This window comes from Crocuta crocuta, unplaced genomic scaffold, assembly GCF_008692635.1.
Source record: "Crocuta crocuta isolate KB4526 unplaced genomic scaffold, BGI_CrCroc_1.0 scaffold48, whole genome shotgun sequence".
Taxonomy (NCBI): domain Eukaryota; kingdom Metazoa; phylum Chordata; class Mammalia; order Carnivora; family Hyaenidae; genus Crocuta; species Crocuta crocuta.
The window spans coordinates 10,542,438-10,558,990 of record NW_027533089.1 but is presented as its reverse complement, the minus strand read 5'-3'; the positions used below and the strand labels follow the sequence as shown (position 1 = coordinate 10,558,990).

The 16,553-nt window shown below is 36.6% G+C and overlaps 1 protein-coding gene and 1 pseudogene across 6 annotated transcripts in view; one reads left to right on the top strand and one right to left on the bottom strand.

Annotated features, from left to right (window-relative positions):
- Positions 1–16,553, top strand: part of BRDT (bromodomain testis associated) — a 60,458-nt gene that overhangs the window by 28,543 nt on the left and 15,362 nt on the right. For 3 of the 6 annotated variants that reach the window (XM_077746007.1, XM_077746006.1, XM_077746009.1), the window contains exons 14-17: positions 4,848–4,906; positions 5,656–5,821; positions 9,271–9,312; positions 12,373–12,473. In XM_077746007.1, coding sequence (XP_077602133.1) covers positions 4,848–4,906; positions 5,656–5,821; positions 9,271–9,312; positions 12,373–12,473 — 368 coding nt within the window. The other 3 variants (XM_077746008.1, XM_077746011.1, XM_077746010.1) reach the window with 3 other exon arrangements.
- Positions 10,702–10,987, bottom strand: LOC144216633 (protein S100-A11 pseudogene; annotated as a pseudogene).

The window sequence follows — 16,553 nt, the reverse complement described above, 5'->3', positions numbered from 1 at the left end:
TCCAGACGCTTATATCCTATGTTAGCAGGGCTTTGCTACTATGTACACATAACCTATTGAGAGTTTTCTTCTTCTTCTTTTTTTCCTACTGAGAGTTCTAACTCTCAATAGCTTTGGCTATCTTGAGTGATATAATAGGGAGGGATATAACTAATAGATTCAAATCCGTAGGTAATATTACTGAGAGTTAATGAAATGGGATCAGCTCATCAGTAGTAGTACTTCTGACTGAAATATTATAGGAACTAACTTTAGGAACTGCCTAAATGTAAGCTCAGATACTTGATTAGTGTGGAATAGAGTATTTTTAAGGGGGGCGCCTGGGTGGCTCAGTCGGTTAAGCGTCCGACTTCGGCTCAGGTCATAATCTCATGGTTTGTGGGTTCGAGCTCCGTGTCATGCTCTGTGCTGACAGCTCAGAGCCTGGAGCCTGTTTCAGATTCTGTGTCTCCCTCTCTCTCTGCCCCTCCCCTGCTGACACACACTCTCTTTCTCCCCCTTCTCTCTCTCTCTCAAAAATAAAATAAATTTAAAAAATATTTTTCAGGAATGTTTATAATTTCAGTTGTTTAATAGTTACACACAAATTCGGTGGTTATTGCATCAATTCCTTACCTGATTAAGACAAAGCAAATTTGTCACTTAATTCTTTAGATTTTTTGCTTTTATTGGCTTCAGTGTAATATTCAGAGAAGGAAATTTATGAAGCTGTTTAACAGATTCTTTTTAAAAAAACTTCCTTAGTTATGGGTGACTTACAAACAGGACTAAAACAATTTCTTTTTTTAGTTTTACAACCTAGGTTTTCTGTAGAAGTGACAAGGATATGATTTCTTTCTTTAATGCAAGGGGAAAAAGGACAAAATGGACTTGGTTCAAATCTGGATTTTGTTATAACTTTTTTTTTAATGTTTTATTTATTTCTGAGAGAGAGAGAGAGAGAGACAGCGTGAGGAGGGGAGGGTCAGAGAGAGAGGGAGTCACAGACTGAAACAGGCTCCAGGCTCTGAGCTGGCCGTCAGCACAGAGCCCGATGCAGGGCTCGAACCCACGAACCACGAGATCATGACCTAAGCGAAAGTCGGACGCTTAACCGACTAAGCCACCCAGGCGCCCCTGTTATACCTTTTAAGGGGGAGGATGGTTTAGTGCATGAAGGAAGTATACAATGACAGTTGGGGAATAGTTTTTGCCATTTAAAAGAAATGATTCATTTATCATTTAAATTTTTAAAACTATGATGACTTTCTCATCAATGAAAGTATTTTCAAAGCACCAGAAAGATAATTCAAAGATGCAGCCTTGATTAAACACTTGTATATATTGAGGTCCATACTTGAGCCTTAAGTCTTAGAAAAATAGTGATAATTTTAATCTGTTCAAATATTAGCAGGTCTTCCTGAATAAGCAGGCTGTCTAGAATAGTTTTTCTCAGTACATTAGAATCACCTGCAAAACTTTTAAGCTAGAGTCCAAACCTGAATTAATGGAGAATGGGGCCAGGTATATCTGATATTTAAGTACCCCAAATGACTTTAATATGCTGCCATGTTTGAGAACCATTGATCTAGGGGTTTTTTGTTTCTACTTTTTTAAAATATTTTTTTTGTTAGAAATGTTTATTCACTTATTTTTGAGATGTACGGATAGCACAAAACACTTCAGTGAAAATTGGCAAAGCAGTCTGTAAAGGAAGAAAATTTTTTTAGTTCAAAGACAAATTGTTTGTTTGGTTTGGTTTGGTTTGGTTTTTTAACCAACAGACCATGTCTTAGGTGATAAGCTTGGGCAAATCATTTAACATCTCTGGACATGCTTTTTTCCTATAAAATAAGGTAATAGAACCAGGTAGTGATTTCCAACACCTTTTTAAACCCTGTCCTGTGTGACAGAAGTGTGATTTAGTTTTCTAACTCAAAAATCTTCATTAATTTTTTCTGCTCTAATATGGCATAACATCTGGTTTTGCATTACAGAATGCAAATATTCATATTCCACTTATTAAACTTTTCTTAGTCCATACTATCTTCCTGATAACATTTGGAGCATTTACCTCAGTGCTTTGATAGCACTCCTTAATCAAATATTTGATTCCTGATCTTTTTTATTTAATGACTAAAATTTTTTGCCTTAGTTTAAAATGAAACTTTGTTTTAAATGTTTATTTTTGAGAGAGAGAGAGAGAGACTGAGGGTGAGCAGGGGAGGGACAAAGAGAGAGGGAGACACAGAACCCTAAGCAGGCTCTAGACTCTGAGCTATCAGCACAGAGCCTGATGGTAGGTCTCAAACTCAGTGAATCAAAGATCATGACCTGAGCTGAAGCTGGATACTCAACCAACGGAGCCACCCAGGCACCCCTAAAATGAAAACTTTTCAAGGTTTTATATTGAGGTTTCGGCAGAGATGTGAAAATAGAACAGGTTACATCACATGCATGATATGCATTTGTTTAGTAAACAAGTTCACATATATTACCCGACTTGATCCTCTTAAGGTAGGTATGCATATTATCACAGTTCCCTGGAGAAATTAGTTGCAAGTATTTATGTTGTCACTATAGTGCCCAGTTTCATTAAGATTTGCAAGACCTGAAGGGCTTCTTCACTAACTGCAATGGAATCTTAAATTTGATAGTGAAAATGTGTATGTTTGCCTTTTAATTTCAAGGGCCAAGAACTCATTAACAAACAGTTTTACTTTATTATGTTTCTAGAAAGTCAACTATGTAAGATTAGAATGAGAATCAAAATACTGAGTTTTATAAGTGTCCATCAACAGATGAATGGATCAAGAAGATGTGGTTTATCTATATACTACATGGCAATGAGAAACAATGAAATCTGGCCATGTGTAGCAACATGGTTGGACCTTGAGGGTGTTATGCTGAGCGAAATAAGTCGGGCAGAGAAGGACAAATATCATATGTTTGCACGTATAGGAGGATTAGGAGGAACTTGACGGAGGAACAAGGGGGAGAAGAAGGGCAGAAATGGTGGGGGAAAGGAAGAGAAGCAAACCATGAGAGACTCTTGAATGCTGACAAAAACTGAGGACTGATGGATGTGGGGGGAGGGGGGATGGGCATGTAGGAGGACACTTGTGGGGATGAGCACTGAGTGTTATGTGGAAACTAATTTGACAATAAACTATTAAAAAAAAAATACTGAGTTTTAGGCTATCATTATTCTTCTATCCATAGTCTGTAGGACTTTTATGAAACATACTATATCGGATGGTTCTGACGTTTTATTGCAGTATAACTGACATACAATAATAGTCTGTTAGTTTCAGGTGTACAACATAGTGGTTTGGCATTTGTGTACATTGCAAAATAATGACTACAATAAGTCTAGTTACCATTCTAGTTAAAAAACTTTTGATGCCTTTTCCTAGGGTCTTCAGATTCAGAGAATTTTTAAAATTCTGAGCTATTATATCAGAAAACTAAGATAATGCCCTTGAATTTTTTAGTAGAACATTAATGTATGTCATATTTTATTATGCTTAAGAGTTTATGTAAATCATAGAATAAGGTAGTTTAGGTGCATACTTGAATATTTAAGATAGCTGTGTAGATGTGCATATATTATGACCATATTAATAAAGTCTGTTTTTTTTTTCAAAGCTGAAACCATAATTTGTCCCCTAAATGTGAAAGCTACCTGGATCTATACCCTCAATCTTTGCTGTCTGTATTCTTCCCTTCCCTTCCACCTAGCCCCCAACACTTAAATAATATTTAGTGGAGTGACATTAAGATGGTTCATGTCATTTCAAAACTTGAATTATTTAAATTAAAGCACGTCATTAAGTGGCATTTAGCAATTTTAACAATGTCCAGCATCAAACATTTTAGGAGAGGAAAGAACAGTAACACATCCAGTGGAAACTGATGGCATTTCAGGAGGCAGAAGGTAATTATTAAAATTAGAATGTTTTAAGTTTGAATAAGATTTGGTGTTAACCAGCTTTGGTGCCCTGGAGCCTGAAGCAAATGCTAAGGTTGCTCATGAATGCTGGCCTGGAGATGGGTCAAGGCATTAACTTCCAGTTTGGTGCTTTACTGAACTGACCTAGGCTTATGAACTGGGGAGGATAGCACCAGAAAATATTATAAGATAAAGAAAGGAACTGATGAGCATCATGTCAGAGATCTCTTTTTATATCCACTCTACCACGATTATCAGCTAGCTGTAAAGGAATTTCTAAAGGTAAAGAAGGTACTATAAAAACCATCTGTTGCAACATAGTTGAGGCTGCCAAATTCCTAGAAAGTAAAAGAATTAATTATTTGGGATCTTTCCTATAATGCTTAGTAAGCAGAGCAGACTTTACCATGAAATCAAATAGCTTCACTTTTCATAAAGACTGTACCATCTCAGATAAGTGACACACCTTTCTCTTATAGTAAATTCTTAATTACTTCAATTAAGTTCGTTATGGCTATATTTATGGCTACTTGGTAAAAGATGATTTTGTTATAATTCATTCTACTTGTTTAAAACCTTTTCTGTGTTGTAACTTGTTCTTTTTTAAACTATACCTTTTTCAACCTCTTTACTATGCTCTTCTTTTTACCTAAATAATCCAAATTGAAATTTGTGAGTGGATATTTACTCAATTATATAGAAAAGAAAATATCCCTTTTAAAAAGCAAATATCCCTTTAGAATTTTGGTTCACTCAAAGGGCAAAAACCTGGTAACTATAAGAATTTATAAGAGGTTTGTATTAAAAGCATTTTCTTAAAATGACCATTTTATTTCTAATATAAAAAAATGTATAATTTAAATGGTAAGGTTTTAATTTGACAAATGTTGAAATGTTTATTTATATACATTTGCAGAAACGTTTCCTAAATTTACTGAAGTAAAACAGAATGATTCTCCTAAAGAACAAGTAAAGGTAAGTTAATTTCCTCTTTTTTTACCTTAGAATTTTATTTTAATGTTTTATTTATTTCTGAGAGAGAGAGAGACAGCGTGAGCAGGGGAGGGTCAGAGAGAGAGGAAGACACAGAATATGAAACAGGCTCCAGGCTCTGAGCTAGCTGTCAGCACAGAGCCCGACGTGGGGCTCGAACCCACGAACTGTGAGATTATGACATGAGCCGAAGTCGGACTTATCCAACTCAGCTTATCCGACTGAGCCACCCAGGTGCCCCTTACCTTAGAATTTTAAAATGTATGTTATAACTCACTGGTATAGTAGTAGCTTCATTGAAATTTTTTGTTTGTTTGTTTATAATGAAGAACTGTCACTTTTTAGTTTGTCAACTTAAATATTCGAAGATTTCTTCTTAAAACTGAATACAGGAACTTTTTGGCTACATTTTTCTAATAAGATATAACTGTTCTATAAATCATTAGAAAAAATTATAGAAGTTTTGAGTTAGTCTTGAGACTAAATACAGAAGAAAGGCCTTGCTTTCCCCATGTGCACATAGTAGGATGCAGGGTGTGCACAGTAAGGTGGGATTTCTAAAGGTAGGAGGAAAATGGTAGGTATGGTTTCTAAAGATAAAGGTTATAGTTAGCAGCTATTAACTTTATCACATCTATGATTAGTTTTACTCTCTGTTTCTATTTTTTTAGTTGAACTTCTTGTATGGTTAAAACATTGAAAAACAATTGTATTTATCTTTGTCTTAACAGATACAGTCTTCTGTACAAGATAAAGCCTCTGCAAAAACCACTTTTGTTAGTCAGACTTCATGTGAAACACCACCAGCTCACCATCAGCTAGCATTTAATCATCAAGAATTAGAACATTTACAGAGTGTGAAAAACATTTCATCTTTGCAAATTCTGCCTCCCTCAGGTAAGAAATTAACTAGTTAATAACTAGTAGGATTCAGGTTAGAAATAACTAGTAAATTTCAGGTTAGAAATAATCACTGAAGCACATTGTTCAAAATTACCTACTTTATACTTAAAGGTATTCATTACATTTGAATAAGAAAATTATATGTACAGTTGACATGCAACTTACTTTGATATAGATTATATACATTGACTAGTGGGTCAGATATTAAAACTTTTCACTGCCAGAGCCCATACTGCTGAGTTCTGAGATTTCCATGATTCCTATTTGAGTTGGAAAGGTAGGATGGAATAAGGAAAAGACAGAGATTTTATAGGTTGAAATTAAGTTTTATACATGAGAAGTAGTTTACAGCTAAGGAAACTTAGGCCAGAAATACTTGCCTAGTGGTGGTTCCCATTTACCAAAATCATCTTCCAAACCAGGGCTAGATTTTTATATGGTTAAATTCATTTGACTACAAATATCTTGTCCAATAGTTGTGTCAGAAGTGGAGTTATTGCCTGTCTCATCCTGATTCTCTTGCCATGCATGCACAAAGGATAATTCTCCAGTACTGATGAGCCCAGCCTAGGGAGGACCTGAACCTTGAGACAGTATTCAGGTGTAGCCTAGAAGCAGGTGTGGAATATTCCTTACTCATGTCACCTTCCCTTTAGTAGGCTGCTCACTGGCTTCTATTTGGCCTCTAAGGGCAGGGTTTTCTCCAAAGCAGAAGAAATTTCTAAATTGTTTTACTACACTACAGATTAAGAGGAAGAGAGAAGTTTTGATCCTCCTTTAGTGCTTCCAGTGAAACCTCTCTGTTCTGTGTTTGAGTATTTCATTTTGTATCTAACTCTAGTTATAGCTCTTCAGTGTGGAGAGGGGAGTGGAGATCAAAAGAGAAAATACCTAAAGCAACACTGGAAGGCATCCCAGGAATTAAAAAACAAAACAAAGATCAGCCAAAGTATAAAATATTTCTATTCATCCTTTTGTGGAAAAAGGTTTTCAAAGTATCCAGGAGCGTAACTGAAGATGTAGTAATTCTAGGTCATGAAATCTTGACTGTATGTGTTCCATTTGAGTCTTTTATTTTGTACACAACAAGTAGCCTTAATTTTTTTTTAAACATTTATTCATTTTTGAGAGACAGAGCACAAGCAGAGACAGGGAGACAGAGAATCTGAAGCAGCCTTCAGGCTCTGCGCTGACAGCACAGAGCCCGATGCGGGGCTTGAACCCATCAACTGCAAGATCATGACCTGAGCCAAAGTCAGTCGCCTAACCGACTGAGCCACCCAGGCACCCCTCAACAATGAGTAGCTTTTTTTTTTAATGTTATTTTATTTTATTTTATTTATTTTGAGAGAGAGAGAGAGAGAGACAGCATGAGCAGGGGAGGGTCAGAGAGAGAGGAAGATACAGAATCCAGAGACAGGCTCCAGGCTCTGAGCTGTTAGCACAGAGCCTGACGCGGGGCTTGAACCCATGAACCATGAGATCATGACCTAAGCTGAAGTTGGACACTTAACCAACTTATCCCCCCAGGTGCCCCCAAGTAGCTTTAAATACGAGCTTCACAAAGTCAGATTTTATAGTAGGAAGTGATTGTTGCTTAACTATATAGGGGACAGTCAGATTTAAGATGAAGATGCTCTGATGTAGTTGGGACCAAGTAAGGAAGCTGAGTGCTGTACAGTCTAGGAAAGAAATTATATGAGGACCATAACGAAGGAAGTAAGCATGGAAGGGATGTGGATAAATTAGAAAAATATTTTTGCGGCACAGTGTATAGGCTTTGTTAGAATGAATGTCTCACCAAGGTATCATCCAACAGTTAGACTGAAAATAAGAGGCAGTGCTCATTTTGGACATATTTGAGGTACTAGAGTATCTGATTGGAAATATACAACTAGAAATAGGCTTCTAGAAGTAATAGGGTATAACAAGAACTATATGAGTTAGCAGTATATAGAAGCTACTTGAAACTGTGAGAATGGATGAAAACACCCAAGAAAACATACAGAGCAAGAAGAGGAAAGTCAAGGACAAAATTCTAGGAAACAAACTTCCTCAGTAAAAATTTTAAAAAATTAATAAGTTAAAAGCTGATGTTATCAAGTCACCAAAGTACAAAAGTACCACAAGAATATACTACAATGAATCAAAGTAAGATGAGGAGTGAGGATTAAACTTGGTGGTTGAGATTTTTACTTTTGCAAAAGGCTTTTTAGTGGCCATTGTGATTGGGGAAGAAGCCAGATTTTTGGAAGTTGAGAAGTAATCTGAATGTAACCCAGTCATTCAAGAAGTTTGTTGGAGAGGATAGCTGTGACTTTAACAGGAAAATAGGGTTTTCTTTTTTGTTTTTTGAGGGTTTGGTGTTTTTATTTTTCTGTTGTTTGTTTTATAAGACTGGGAGAAGTTGTTATGTTTGAGTTTTTGAATCAGAGAGATTTGAACATGTGTGAAGGTTGATCAGAAAGAGCCATAGTAGGGGGAAAGGTTGCTGTTTTCATTGTAGCACATTTGCAGAACAATTGTTAGGGAAAGCCCTGAAGAAGAAATAGTGGAAAACAGAAAGAATGCATTCAAGATGGTCTTTTGTTCTTATTTTGAGAAAACACCCTACCTGTGAAAAGGCAGGCTTTCAATATCTAAGTCTTCAGTCAGGGTAAGTTTATTGTATTTTACTTCAATTTTGGATTACATGTGATTGTAACATAGTGTGTAAAAAGAACTTTGGATGATGCCAGAGTGGCTCTTCCGTTGCACGAGGTTTTTCAGAATCCAGTGGTTTGCATTTGCTACCTGTAGGTGGCACTATGCCCAAGGGAAACTGCAAATGTATGCCTATCTAGAAGCTAAAATGTATGTAGAAGTTTACTTTTCTGGAGTTTAATCTCGACGGAAATAAAATTTGGTTAAGTCTTTTAAACAATAAAGATTTTCTTCACCTAAGTTTTCTTAATGACAAAAGACTGAAAAATGTTAGGAGTACATAAAAGCTTTAAGAAATTGAATGAAGTGTTATCAGCTTTTTCCAAAATTACTGCCATCATCTCCATATGAACTAGAAGCCTCTTTTTTTTTCCTTAAAATAAGTTGAAGTTTTTAGTTACAAAGGATTATTAGCCTTATTCTTATAACTTATCCATTTCCCAGCTTATAAAAAACTTCACTCAATTATATTAAGAATTAAAACAAATACTGATGCTGTCATATCAATGTGAATTAACATGGCAAATAAAAAGGTTAAGCAAAGAGTTAGTCATCTAGTAGGAGAAATAAACAACTGGGTATGCAAAATAAAAGTAATGTTCCCTAAAAGAATCAAAATGAAATTTAAGGTGAGGAAGGCAAAATTACCTGATCTCTTTGGCAGATGTGTATTTTACAGATTAAGTATCATTTGAGCTGGATATTGGAGGAAGAAGTAAGACTTATCTATGTATATCTAGGACTGAAAGGCATTTTGGATGGAGGAAACAACATGCATGAAGGTATTTAGGCAATCAATAATTGGATGTGATTAAAGCTTTGGTTGGATAAGTAGGAATATGGGGAAATGAATTTGGAAAGGTAGACCAGTTCAGATCATAAAGAACCTTGATATCTAGAGACTTTGGATTTAATGGTAATGGGATAGTCAGTGGGGAGCCAGTGAAGGTTTGAAGGTGTGCTTCAGAGTAATTAATATGCCAATATTATGTAGGCCAGTTGGAGGAATGGGCCATAGGGAACAGAGAAAGAAGAGAAAGCAATTGGGCTTTTGCAGTAGTAGAAAAAAAAGTCATGGAAAGAAGGAAAAGGGTAAGGGTGAAAAAAATTATAAGGGTAGAATGAGCAGGTCTGCAAAATATGAATATATGCTAGGTTTTAAAAACAAAGGAATATAAACTTCAGTGGCTCAGAGTATATGGGCTAGATACTGGTCCAGGTGGAAGAACATAAATCTTAGGAAAGATGAATTCTGTAGTGTTTTGGGTTCCAGAGGGTAATCCCCATAAAAATGTTTTTTAGAGAATTGGACCCTGGACACACTTCCTAGGCTTCTGTGATACTATTTTCGTGATCATCCCATCTCTCCAAATATTCCTTACAAATAACTCTGTATCTGCCTTAAGCCTTATCTTTTTACTTCAGGGCTTTCCTGCCACGTTCCAAAGCCCGAGTTACTAAACTAGCGATCCTCTCCACTTTCAAAGCAATAGGCTTGGAGCAGCCTTCTCATTGACCCAGATCTGCCACACATCGATCATTTTCTACTTAATATAACATGTAAAAGGTTGGAAGGTAGTAATCTATACATTGTGCCTGAGTGATCTTGGTGTCTGTGACTTCTGGTCTCACTTTACAGATCAAGCATTGAGGCCCCATGCATGTTTATACAACTCTACTGAACATCTTTTGTTCAGCATCACATAGGCATGTCAAGCACAGCATGCCCAAACTGAATTTCTTGATTTTAATCTTTCCTGTTTAATTTTTAATTTTTTGCTTTAAAAACCACTATGACTGGTGCACCTGGGTAGCTCAGTGGGTTAAGCATCCAACTCTTGGTTTTGGGTCAGGTCATGATCTCATGGTTTGTGAGTTCAAGCCCTACATCAGTCTCCATGCTGACAGTGCAGAGACTGCTTGGGATTCTCTATCTCCCCTCGCTCTCTGCCCCTCCCCCACCTCAAAAATAATAAACCTAAAAAAATAAAAATAAATTAAGAGAAATAAAAAACACTGTTACTTTATTAACTACCAGTGGACTGTGCTGCATGGGGCAGTGGGTGCTCTGGGCTCAGGGTACATGTAGGATGTGAGGATGGGATGATGATTGGGAGCTCTTTTGAAGGAGAGCGGCTGGTCTGGAGGCCAGGCCTAAGAGCATCTCTGATTTACTTCCAGAAATGGGTAGACCTAATAAAGTAGTCATGGCAAGATACGGCTATGCCACCAATAAGATTAAGAAATTCTTAGAAATCTAGCCATCCATCACAGTTGAGGTCAAGTTTTCTCATCATGCAGTCAGGATACCAGGGTCTTTCTGGTTCTTTATGAAGGCTGGGAAGTCTTTCTTGGAGAGGTGCAGTTGTTAGCCTTCCTCCCAGCATACTTTTGGAAAACAGCAATCAGAAGCTTGATGGACTGCTCAGTCTCAGTAGGGCTGGACATCTGTGCCATGTCTGCATGGAGCAGGCATGCAGCTTGTGACCAGGAGGCGGCAGCACTGCTCCTCTTTAATACTTAATAATAGCACTGCCACCACCTATGTCAGCAAACTGAGTCATTGAGAATTTTCTTCTCTTGACGTGCATACTCTCTCTACTTCTTAAATAATATGTGGCCTCAAGCACAGAAGGGATGTAATGTAGTTCCATACTTTAAGCTTTACTCCGTATCATTCCATATCTTGTTGAATGGAGAAAACATAGATATGTTGTACCATGTAGGGACATACAAATTTAAACTTTGTTCTTTCATTCATGCCTCTAGTTTAACAGTGGTTATTCTCACCCTTCCATGATCACTCCCATCTTTTAACATTCCTCTCTTCTTCAAGCCTCAACTTCAACTAGTAGGATTTGGCTGGAGAGTCAGTCAAGGGATTGATGGATGTTAGAAGCTTAAATGTAAGTTCCTACAATATGGAAGTGGCCAGGATTTTGTGAGCTTGAATCAGTTAACAGAGATAGTAACTTAGTTGTCATTTTTCTCCTCTGTCCTTTTGCTACTTGTTAGGGCCTGTGGAAAAGAATTAGGGAGAACTCAAAGAGAAATGACCCAACTAAGTTTCTACATCAGGATGCTCATGGTTGCATATGCCAGAAAACTCAGTTTGAGATGACATGAACCATAGAGGGAATTTTGTTAGTTACATACAACCACTAGTCGAAAGGTAGGTCAGTCTAGGCATGGTTTGACCAAAGCTTAAGCTATTTTTCTGTAGTTATCTTTACTGAAAATAAGTGAAACATTTTAACATCTACTAGGATTGCATAGTTTGTTCTTTTTACCTCAGAGTCAAGCCAACTTTTTACATTTTGTGCTTTTTATCTTCTTACAAGCTAGCCTAGGTATTCATTCAGTGTCTTCGTTCTTCCATTCTTTGTTTTCTTTGTTTTCTATTTGGCCACCAAGAAGTTTCTTTCCCTAGGACCCCTGCATTGGCTTAATCCTGCTCTTCCCTAAATGACTCACTTGGGTTAGGGTAGGATTGCCATGATTGATTTGGCCTAATTAAAACCATCTTTGGAGCAGAGATCATTCTGCACACTGGGGGACTGCTATACCATAGGGACAGAAAACACAGAATTTGGTGGGTGACCCACAGTGTCAGTTATCCTTTATGTAAACAAAGCAAGAGGACATAAGTTGCAAATGAAAAATGCTTATTTTTCAGTATAACAGTTCCTCAACGAAGAATATTGCAAAGTTAAACAGCATAAAAAAAATTAATCCTTTTGTTTTCATAGTTTCTGACCTGGGTTGGGGGGAGAAAAAGTCAAATTATGGACAAATAAGATGAAATATCTTGATTATACTATTCTAAAAATGTGTGCATCCAGGTGATTGTGAACAACGTTTGAATGGCCTAACTATGATGCATCCGTCTGATGGTAATGACACAACGGTGTTAGAATCCAAATGTCCAGTACCTGTGCACAAGGTAAGAGTGATGTAATTTTTTTTCTCACACATCTTGAAGGGATTTAAAATTGACTATGGAAGTGGCACAAGAGATATTTTAAGCCTTAACTTGAATGAGATTTTGAATCTCTAAGCCTATTTAACAAAAAACATTTTTTTTACCTATTTAATTAAAAAAAAATTACTTGTGAGCAGCACCCTCCCCCATCCTCTAGCATCAGTTCCCATGCTTGTGTTTAATTTTAAGTTTTATTATGCTGCATTTGCCAGCTATCCAGATTTTAAAGCATGCCATAAAGCTATCTTTTAGAATTTATGGTGGGAGATTTCCTAATAGAGTCTTTTGTGTACTTAATCTCAAACTACACATTGATCATCCTTTCAACAAATGCTATAGATACTTGGGATACATTAAATATCTCAGCTACTATTCTAGGCATTTGAGTCATTCTCAAAAAATTACTATGAAGGAAATGTTTATATACCTTCTTTTTTCCTTCCTCCCTCCCTCCTTCCTTTCTTCCCTTTCTTTTTCCTTGCAAATACTTCAGCAGAGTCTTATTACTCCTATTTTTGGGCACACTTAGGGATATGATTTTACCATAAGGAGCATACTGATTTGGTCCTTGTGTTTTCTTAGTAACTTTAATTCTTTTAGATAATGTTGTGCTAATAATTACTATCATTGAAGATTATGTTTAATTTGGTGTTTTGTTATTGATAAGAACCATTTTATAAAAAGTGTCTTTACTGATAATCCAGCATTAATTTATTTATTTTACTGGTTTTTGTCTTTCTTAATTTTTAAATTTTTTAAATGTTTGTTTATTTTTGAGAGACAAAGCACAAGCAGAAGAAGGGCAGAGAGAGGGAGACACACAGAGCCTGACTCAGAACTTGAACTCAGAAACTGTGAGATCATGACCTCAGCCAAAGTCAGAATCTTAACCAACTGAGCCACCCAGGCACTCTCTGGTTTTTGTTTTAATAACAGAAGTGTTACCTATCCCCTATAGGATGGAAGAAATAATGCTGCAGGATTTATTTTTTTAATTTTATTTTTGAGAGTGAGAGCAAGAGAGGGGCAGGGAGAGGGAGGCAGAGGATCTGAAGCAGGCCCTGCGATGAGAGCACAGAGCCTGATACAGGCCCCTAAACCATGAACCACGAGATCATGACCTGAGCCAAAGGCAAATTCTTAACCATCTGAGCCACCCAGGTGCCCCAGTGCTGCAAAATGTCTTAAATACTTGGTTTACTATAATCTTTATGTTTCTAATTTAACATAAGTGTTTATAATTTTGACCCAAAATGAAGTTCAAAAACAATAAGAAAATTTCCAAAAGGACAAAAAATAAGCAGCAAAACATCTAGTATATGTCATATACTTGAAGTTTGTGCCATAGATAAAAATGACATAATTCTACTCTGATTGTTTCCAATGTCTAGCATACAGCAGGAACTGAAATGTTGACATGAAAGCTTCAGGAGGAATGAATGGGATTCTGGGGCTTATTCTCTTCACAACAGACTTTGTATTCTTGACACTTCACACCATAGCTCCCTTGCTATCAGTAGTATTACCTCCTATTGAAAAGAGAGGCTATGAAATTTTGGTGCGAGAAGAGCTCTTTGAGAATTAGTCTATATGAATAAACTGCAACCCAGATGGTTCGAGCATCCTGCCCAAATAAGAGCCGGGACTAAGACCAAAAAAATTTCAACAAACACTCAGACTCTTGTCTTTTTACTCAGAATCCCTAGATTTACCATTTTTCTCTTACTTCTGTCTCAGGAAAAGATGTCTCATTACCAACACTAACTCATTTCTGTTCTTAATTTTCTTGCATTCAGCAGATTTATAGTGGAGGGTTCCTGCCATCTCTGTAATTTCTATTGGGTTTTTTTTGTCTTATTTGTGCCAGTACCATATTGTGCTTAAAAAAAAAATTTTTTTTTAATTTTGTTTATCTTTGAGGGACAGAGACAGAGTGAGCAGGGGTGGGGCTGTTTCAATGTCAATACCAGTGTTATTACTATAGTTTTGTAATATAGTTTGAAATTAGGAAGCATAATGCTAATTTCGTTCTTTTTCAAGATTGCTTTGACTGCCTGAAGTCTTTTGTTGTTCGGACAAATTTAAAGATTGATTTCTGTGAAAAAAATGCCATTGAAATTTTGATAGGGATATCACTGAATCTGTAGATTGCCTTGGGTGGTATGGACATTTTAACAATATTAATTCTTTCAGTCCAGAAGCTTGGAATATCTTCTCATTTATTTGTGTCGTCTTCAATTTCTTTCATTAGTTTATCACCAGGGTTACAGTGTTCAGTGTATAGGGCTTCGACTTCCTTAGTTTATTCCTAGGTTTTTTGTTTTCTTTTTTGATATGATTGTAAATGGAATTGTATTATTAATGTTGCTGACAGTTTGTTACTAGTGTATAGGAACAGCACAGATTTTCACATAATTTTGTGTCCAGCAACTCTACTGAACTTAATAGTTTCAATAGGTTTTTGTTGTTGTTGTTCCTATATATACTATCATGTAATCTGCAAGTACTGACAGTTCTATTTCTTCTTTTCTGATTTGACTGCCTTACCTTCACGCTGCCAAATTGCTCTTGCTAGGACTTGCAGTACTGTGTTGAAAAGAATTGCCAAGAGTGGGGATCCTTATTTTGTTCTTGATCTTAGAGGAAAAGAAAAGCTTTCATCTTTTCACTGTTGAGTATGGTAATAGCTGTGGGGCTTGTCAGATACAGCTTTTATGCTGAGGTATCTGACCTCGATGCCCACTTTATTTATTGAGAGTTTTTACCATGAACAGCAGTTGAATTTTGTTACATGATTTTTCTGCATTGATAATAAACATACGGTTTTTATTCTTCATGTAGTTAATCTAGTATATCACTGAGTTTTGGATGTTGAACCATACCTGCATCCCTGGAATAAATCCTGCTTGATTGTGATACATGATGCCTTTAATGTGTTATTGAATAGGGTTTGCTAATATTTTGTTGAGGACTTTTGTATGTATGTTCATCAGGGATATTGGCCTATAATTTCCTTGTGTCCTTATCCGGTTTTGGTATCAGGGTATTGCTGGCCTCATAAAATGAGCTTGAAAGACTTTCCCTTCAGAGCAACATGGGTGACTCAGTTAAACATACAGCTTCGGCTTAGGTCATGATATCACAGTTAGTGAATTGGAGCCCCACATTGGTCTCTCTGCTGTCGGCACTGAGCCTGCTTTGGATCCTCTGTCTCCCTTGGACCCACTTTCCCTCCTCCACTGGTTCTCTCTTTTCTCTCTCTCTCTCTCTCTTTCTCTCATTCTCTCTCTCTTGCTCTCTCCCTCTTCCTCTCTTCCCTCTCTCTCTCTCTCATACACAAACACACACACACACAATAATTTTAAATAAGCCTTTAAAAAAAAGACTTCCCTTTAATTTTTTGGGAGACCTTGAGAAGGATTAGTATTAATTCTTTAAATGTGAAGCCATCTGGTCTTAGATTTTTTATTTGCAGGTTTTTGAGTACTAACTTAGTGTCTTCCCTAGTAATCATTCTGTTCTGATTTTCTGTTTCACCATCATTCAGCCTTGGAAGTTTATATGTTTTTAGGAATTTATCCGTATCTTCCAGGTTGTCCATGTCATTGACATATAATTGTTCATAGCAGTCTCTTATCTCTCTTTGTATTTTTGTGGTATCAGTTGTAATATCTCTTTCAATTATGATTCTACTTATTTGAGTCTTTTTTCTCTTGGTGAGTCTAGCAAAAGGTTTGTCTATTTGTAAAGATAAAATCTTTACAATAAGTCAGCTTTTAGTTTCATTGATCTTATGTCTTTTAGGACTTTTTTTTAAGGTTTTTGTTTTTTTTTTTTTTTTTTGAGAGTGAGTGTGAGTGGGGAAGGGGCAGAGAGAGAGAAACCCAAGCACACTCCAAGCTGTCAGCACAGAGCCAATTGTAGGGCTTGAACTCATGAAGCATGCTATTGCAACCTGAGGCTGAAATCAAGAGTTGGATGCTTAATCCACTGAACCACCCACCTCCACTAAAACTCTTATTTCTGCTCTGGTCTTTGTTT